Source organism: Nannospalax galili, unplaced genomic scaffold (assembly GCF_000622305.1).
Source record: "Nannospalax galili isolate Female #2095 unplaced genomic scaffold, S.galili_v1.0 scaffold635, whole genome shotgun sequence".
Lineage (NCBI taxonomy): Eukaryota > Metazoa > Chordata > Mammalia > Rodentia > Spalacidae > Nannospalax > Nannospalax galili.
The window spans coordinates 1,092,330-1,100,092 of NW_008335836.1; the positions used below are offsets into that span (position 1 = coordinate 1,092,330).

Below are 7,763 nucleotides of genomic sequence, written 5' to 3' on the forward strand. Positions count from 1 at the left end.
ACACACACACACACACAAAGTAAAAATAAAATAAAAAAATTAGACAGCTAGAGTTGACAGCAATAGTAAAAACGGACTCCGATTGTCCTAAATACTTTCCCATCTTTCGGTCTGATTTACAAACAACTCTGGACTCAGTGGGATTGTCACTGAACTGGGGGTTAAATATTTTATTCTAGCTCAACTTAGTAACTTCCTGTGTGCCTCAGATAGTGACTTTAAGGTGGTAGGTTTCTATTTGCTCTTCTGAGAATGAGGCTTGAATGACACAGGTCACAGAATCTGCTCTTCCTTGCCCCAGTTGTTTGCCTGCTTGTTCACTTTTGCTGCTGCTGCTGTTGTTTTTGTTCTACATATTGCTCTGGTTTATTATCTATTTATCTCTGAAAGCCTTAAGCTACTGCTTTAATTCCCATAGTTTTCTTTTTATTAGTAAGTAATGGGGTTTAATCATTAATTTTTCGTATGTACTTTGTTTTGTTGCTTTTCCTTCCCTCCTTCCCTTCACCTCTCTGCCATCCCCCCACCCTCCTCCTGATGACTCTGTCTTGCCCGAATAGCTCTCCTTCTTCTTTCGTGCCTCATATGTTCTATTACCCACACCTGTGACTTCTTTCTTTCCAAAGAGGTTAATGGAATACATGTGATAAGAAAGAAAAGGGATTGCATTGAATCTATAAATTGCTTTTGCTAGGATGGTCATTTCCACAATATTAATTCTACTAATTCATGAGCACAGGAGGTCTTTCCATCCCCTGATGTCTTCCTCAATCTCTTTCTTCAAAGATTTAAAGTTTTCACTGTAGATACCTTTAGTGTCTTTAATTAGGTGTTTTCCTAGATATTTTATTTTTGAGGCTATTGTGAATGGGAGTGTTTCCTTGATCTTCTTCTCTGATTATTTGTTATTGGTATATGGAAAAGGTAGTGACTTTTGCAAATTGATTTTGTATCCTGCCACTTTGCAGAAGGTGTTGACAATTTCTAGAAGTTTTCTGATGGGATTTTGGTGGGCTCATGTAAAATATCATATCATCTGCAAATAAAGATAATTTGATTTCTTTTCCAATTGGTATCTCTTTAATGTCCTTCTCTTGTCTGATTACTCTAGCTATAGTTTCAAGCACTTCATTGAAAACAAGTAGGCATAGTGGGAAGCCTTATCTGGTTCCCAATTTTAATGGAGTGCTTCAGTTTTTCTCCAGTTAGAATGACGTTGTCTGTGGGTTTGTTGTATATAGTCTTAATTGGGTTGGGTATGTTCCCTTTAGTCCAATTCTCTCTAGGACTTTTATCACAGATCTATGCTGGATTTTGTCAAAGGCCTTTTCTTCATGTATTGGGATGAGCATATGATTTTTGGCTTTAGGTCCATTTATAGGATTTATTACATTCATTGACTTACATTTATTGAACATCCTTATATCACTGGAAGTAGTCAAATGCAGAGAATGAGGTTCTCATCTCTATGTGACACATCTACAATGCAACCTCTACACCTAAGCAAGGCTCAGGGAACACAGGGGAACAGGGGGTAAAAAGACTATTTGCATCTTTCAACTCTCATCAGCAAAGCTTCCTCATGCAACAGATGGCGACTAACCCAGAAAACCTCAGCTGTTCAAAGCAAATAACAGACTGTAGAGTGAGTATCCCTGAATTAAGATGCCTATGCCAAGCCTCTACCCCCCCCAAGGCTCAGGAATCATTGAGGAAGAGGGACAGAGGATTATAAAAGCCAGAGGCTGTGAATGACCACCAGGAAACAGAGCTGGCAAGTCACTCCTATGAACTTACAACAACAGTAACAGCATGCACAAGACCTAGTCAAGCTCAAATCAGACAAACATCCCGACATAGAAGTGGGGAAGAAATTCCAACCTTAGCTGACGAACTACTGGCAGCCAATAGCTACTGGGAAAGGGAGAGCTGGTCTTCTCGTAGGGTGTGTCATTCGACAGGTTAACCAGGCTTCAGTGGATGGATGCACACCTGAGGACATTCAGAGACACAAACTTGGCTCAGTAGGTCTTAATATATACGACAGAGGGGTGCAGATAGGGGAGGGGGCCTAAATATGTCAAAATATATTGTATGAAATGCTCAAAAAGTAAACAATAATAATAAAAACTTAAAGAAGGTAAATGGAGTATTATCTGGGAGAAATAGAGAATGAGTTAGAGTAGGGAGGGGCACGCAGGTGGGAAGTGGGGGAGGGAGCAACAGAGAACAAGACATAATAAGATACGCAGGTCCATGCCACAATGAAATTAAAATTATACTGCAAACCTAGGTGTGCTGGCTCAGGCCTGTGTACCCAGAAAGACTGCCTCAAATTGGAGGCCAGTCTGAGCTACAAAGTGAGTGCCCAGCCAGCCTGGGCTACACAGTGGGCTCCAGGCCAGCCTGGGCTACAGAGTGAGAGAGGCTGTCTCAAAAATAACAAAATCATAATGTTACTCTCTAAAGAGGCAAGGGAAGGGACAACAGTGTGTGGGGGGGTGGTCAGGCAAGTGGAGAAATGAGCTAAATGCTCCTCCTTCATAATAAAGTATCAACAGAAAACACATACACAATACCTAATAATATGACCCAAAGAAATATAACTGTGTCATTTACAGCCTACATGCATAAATACCAGCAAAGATAGCTAACTGCTCAGTGCCTAGAGAGCAGGAAATACATTTGGGAGCACAAGACTGCCATGTGTGTGTGTGTGTGTGTGTGTGTGTGTGTGTGTGTGTGTGTGTATAAAACAAGCCTTTTGAGCTCTATGTCGATGTCTAATATTGATGTTTAAAAATACAATTAATTTAAAATAATATTTAATGTCAATGAGGGAAAGAAAAGACCTCTTTTGCCTTCTCATGGTCACCTCTGTGATCTCATGACCTACACACGCACACACACACACACACACACACACACACGCACGCACAATTGAAATCTCAGATCCACACGAGAGAAAACGGCATTGTCTTTCTGAAACTGGGTCACTTCACTTAATGTAATAATTTCCAGTTCGATCCATTTTCCTACAAACGTCATGGTCGTTTTTCTTTATTGCTGATTAAAATCTCCTTATGTATGTGCCACATTTTCTTTATCCATTTATCTGTTGATGAATATCCAGGCTTGTTCCATTTCCTGGCTATTGCGAACAGAGCAGAAATAAACATGGATATGCAACTATCTCTGTGGTAAGACTTACAGTCCTTTGAAGCCGCAGACTATTTTCGTGTGCTGCCAGAGGACCTTCGTCACCAAGTTTCAGTTCGTCACCATATTTGGCTTTGTTATTTCATTTGTTATGTTACTTTTTAAAGCCCATGAATTTGTTTCTTTGTTGTATTGCTTATTTGTCTTTTTTCCTAGAATCTAAGCTCTACAGGAATAAGGTAATGCTTCCTCTGTTTTTTCAAGTCTTATATTACTCAGTGCTTAGAACAATATTAGATATGTAGCAGGTTCTCAACAATTTCCAAATAAGTTCATGATTTTCAAGACAAGAGTTATTGAAGGAACTCAAATTTTCAAGTAGAGTCTTACCCAGGCACTTGATATACAAACAGGATAACAGCAGGTCTGCTACAGTGTAGGGAAATAGTATGGAGAATTGGGACAAATAACTTCTACCTCACATACCTTGAGCAGCATCATGACAACTCCCCAGAGCCTTAGAGAACCGCTGGGATCCATCAGCTCTCAATTTACTGATAGCATGTAGTATTTCCTAAGTTCTTCCAGCTATGAAACTGGGATTGAGTTTATTAGCTACATCTCCAGTATAGCGTTCCCGTCCTTGTTTTTCCTCAGCTTTGAAACATCTTACACTGGAATCTTTATTTCAATCAAGGGATTGTGATCTATAACAGTGCTCCACACGTCCTCTGACCAGCGTGGTTAAATTTTACTTTAGTGTCTCAGTAAAACAGCTTGAAGTCTGTGCAATGTGGGAAGTACGGCGCTTTTCCAGATCTGTTTTCAGGGGCTGTATTCTCCTGGCACAACCTCGACAGCTCATATTCTCCATGAACGTTGGAGCACAGGAGCTAGTCTTGTTCAGAGTGCCAAGCCAGCACTGTGGCACTCATACACGGGATCCTTTGCTTCTGCTGTCATAGTTCTCATTCGATCACTGGCTAAATTGTTCCTTACACTGGGCTGAAGGGCTTTGGCAAGTGTGGGGGACATATTTACAGGCAATTATTAAGAGATAAAATGTACAATAGCTAGGATTAAATATTTTCATAAATACCCAAAATAGCTAATCCCTTAAATGACAGATTTCCTGCCGGATTTTTTCTACTTAGTCTCTTTTATTCACTATCTCTGTATTAACACATTTCCCTCACAGCAGTTTCAAATCCCAATTTCCAAGACTTTTTAATTTTTTTCATTTATAATAATTCAAATATATTCTCAGCTCTTTCATGCAAAGAGGTCACCAAGGATTCTTTTTTATATGTAAGATTGTCTCTTTTACGTAGATCCTGCCCAGTACACAAAACATCTACAGGCATATCCTGTTCTAAGCAGAATTTTCTTTTCATTTTTGCTGCATTGTTTCACTATATATGCCATGGACTTGTCCTGGATTTTCTGCTGATGAATAGATCAGCAGCTTTTGGGGGAAAACAAAAGTATGACTTTCTCTCTGATCTGCTTGGTTTTCACTCCATAAACAATGGGGTTCATTGCAGGGGGTACAACAATGTAGAGATTAGCAAACACGATATGGAAGGTGAGGGGGACATTGTGTCCAAAGCAATGAGCAAGGATGGAGAAAAAAGAAGGTGTGTAAAACATGAGGATGGCACAGACATGGGAACCACAGGTGCCCAGTGTCTTCTGGCGTGCATCTCGGGAGGGAAGGCCAAAAACAGCACACAGGATGAGAGTGTAAGAGATAGTAATGAGGATCACATCTGAGATGACTGTCACGATGGGAACACAAAAGCCATACCAGATGTTGATGGAGATGTCAGCACAGGCCAGTCGGGCAACACCTACATGCTCACAATATGTACGGGGTATGATGTGTGTCCTACAAAAAGGTAGGCGTGCCACTAAGAATATGTCTGGAAAAATGATACAGAAGCTTCGAAAGGAGATGCCCGCAGCAATCTTGATAATAGTCTTGGGAGTCAAGATGGAGGCATATCGCAAAGGGGAGCCAATGGCCACATAGCGGTCAAATGCCATGGCCATCAGAATGGCTGAATCCAGAACAGGGTTATAGTGGAGGAAGAACATCTGAGTGAGGCAGCCTGGGAATGTGATTTCTCCAGCCCCAGCCAAAGGATACTGAGTGCTTTAGGCACCGTAGCTGTGGACAAGATGAGGTCAGTCACGGCCAGCATGGGCAGAAAGAAGAACATGGGCTCATGAACGGTCTGCTCCACTGCGACAAGGTAGAGAAGGACACAGTTTCCCCTGACAGCTACAGTATAGATCACACAGAAGGGAATGCCAATCTACACATGGAACTGCTCCAGGCCTGGGATCCCCACCAAAACAAAGGGCCCTGGGTTGTAACTGCTCACATTGAAGGTGATCATGGCAGACCAGGATGGCACCAAACCTTAAATCCTGAGAACAGAGAATAATAAAGACATTCAGGGTCACTAGAACCACTCTCACTTCCAACTCATCATTACCATTAATTCATAAAGTTACAGTAACAAAATTATCTCTCTTCCACCCTTTTGATGTAAAAATGATGGACAATGACAATGGCAACAGGTGTATACCAAGGTTGTTCCAGAAAAACCAAGATACACATGTACGCTGACTGCTGGACCGATGAGATGAGATAGCTCAGTGGGTAAATGTACTTGAAGCACAAAGCTGGTGACCTAAGTTAGAGCCCACAAATACAGGTAAAGGTGGAAAGAGAGAACCGACCACACAGTTACTGTCTAATGTTCACATGCTGTCTGTGGCATGTGCAGGCACACATCACGTATATACAAAATAATAAGAAATTTAAAATTTTGAAGATGAGGGTGGAAAGATTACTCAGCAGTTAAGAGCAATGGCTGCTCTTGCAGAGGACCCAGGTTCCGTCATCAACCCACATGCTGTCTGACAACCATGCATAACTCCCATTCTAGAGAATCCAAAGCCCTCTTCTGGCCCCCATGGACTTTGTATGCACAGGTGAACTTTCAGACATACAGGCAAAAATATCATACATAAATATAACATAAAGTTTTTTAATTGAAGATAAATATTTACTCTAAGAAAATTCCTTCTTTCTTCCAGATGTCCTGACTAGTTGATAAACGCTTTCCAGATTATCTGTAGTCTAGTATTATGCACTATCACGAAAGTTAACAAATTACAGGGTTCACTGCTTCAAGAGTTAGCAACTTGATGTTTATATGGCTTTATGGGTGTTAATGGTTAAGCCCTGCTTGCTGTCATTGCAGAGAACCCATCTCTGCCTCATGTCACATATCTGTTTCTTTAAAGACTGCCTGAAGACTGTGGTTCTTAGATTTATGAAGTCAGCATTCTGTAATCGCATTCAGTTCAGTAAACACCAACTGAGGCGGCTAGCATATGCAATGAAATTTAAATTAGAAACATCTGTAGCTGTGGATTATGGGCTCTTGTTCCTCAAAAAAGAAATTAAAAGAAGGGGAGAGAGCTTCCCACAAGCTGTGTACTATATAAGTATGTAACATCCTGAGGCTTTGGTCTTAGTGATACTGTCAGTAAAGACATTTGTCTAAAGCAAGGATTTCTGTGAATGTATTGTCTCTTTGACCAAATGATCATAAGATTCAAGGCTCACATTATTTCAACTTTGATCACATGATCAAAAGACTCAAGGCTCACATTATCTCAACTCCCGCATGTACACATGAACACATAACACCTTTTCATCCATTCCCTGATCCTTATTTCCAGTCTCTCATACATTTTCCCATCATGTCTCCCCCAATCAGTATTCTACAGTGAAGACTCTTTCTCTCCTAAACTCCTGGTTTCTTTCTGAACCTTCCTCATCTATAAGTAAGAGCATTCTCTAGAAACCACCCAAACCCTCCTTATGATATCTCTTCATCCATAAGCTAGTGGGTGCTGGGAACTGAACCTGGGTCCACTGCAAAAGCAAGCAGTGCTCTTAGCCACTGAGCCATCTTTCTAACCCCTTGTTTTTTTTTTAATTTTTAAAAATGATTTATTTAATAGCAACATACTTAGAAGAAGCATATCATTACAACACAATTGACATATTCAATAACATTTTCCTGAGGTAGGATGCATCTCTTTCAAAATTGGCTGTAAATTTTTAGGTTTACAGTTAATTATTACAGTTATACAATATTGTACTCAGTATAAACCCTATAAGACATAAATTAAATGATGTTTTAACCTTTAAAAAAGTTCTCCATTTCATTATTAAAATACACAGTTCATATAGGAAAATTCTTTTTCAATGCAATTGACATTGGATGTTTGCACATGCATTTCTAATCTCTAAATATCTGATTATTACTAGTCACAGTTGGTTACTTTCTGAGCTTCTAGGCATCTGAGCATGGATATAAAGTCATCAGGTAGATTTCAATGGTAATGTTTTTCACATCTACTAATTTTTTTTTTCATTACATCATTAACATATTCAATAACAATTTCCAGAGCAAAGATGCTTCTCTTTCAAAATTAGCTGTAAATTTTGAGGTTCACAGTTAAATTAATACAGTTATACAATATTGAACTCAGCATAACCCTTATAAGACCACTTGAAG

The 7,763-nt window shown here is 39.9% G+C and overlaps 2 protein-coding genes across 3 annotated transcripts in view; both read right to left on the bottom strand.

Moving 5' to 3' along the window:
* The window catches only part of LOC103732115 (olfactomedin-4-like), a 74,110-nt gene that overhangs the window by 18,284 nt on the left and 48,063 nt on the right, over positions 1 to 7,763 (bottom strand). Inside the window, exon 1 of one of the 2 annotated variants that reach the window (XM_029562287.1) lies at positions 1,882 to 1,962. The exons of the other annotated variant lie outside the window; for it this stretch is intronic. The gene's annotated coding sequence lies outside the window, so the exon portion shown is untranslated. Of the gene's footprint in view, positions 1 to 1,881; positions 1,963 to 7,763 lie in introns of those variants that run through there. 2 annotated transcript variants of the gene reach the window in all.
* LOC103732117 (olfactory receptor 52H1) overlaps positions 4,618 to 7,763 on the bottom strand; it is a 20,170-nt gene continuing 17,024 nt past the window's right edge. The window contains 2 exon segments of the mRNA XM_008830628.3: positions 4,618 to 5,282; positions 5,285 to 5,592. Coding sequence (XP_008828850.2) covers positions 4,618 to 5,282; positions 5,285 to 5,561 — 942 coding nt within the window. The 5' untranslated portion in view covers positions 5,562 to 5,592.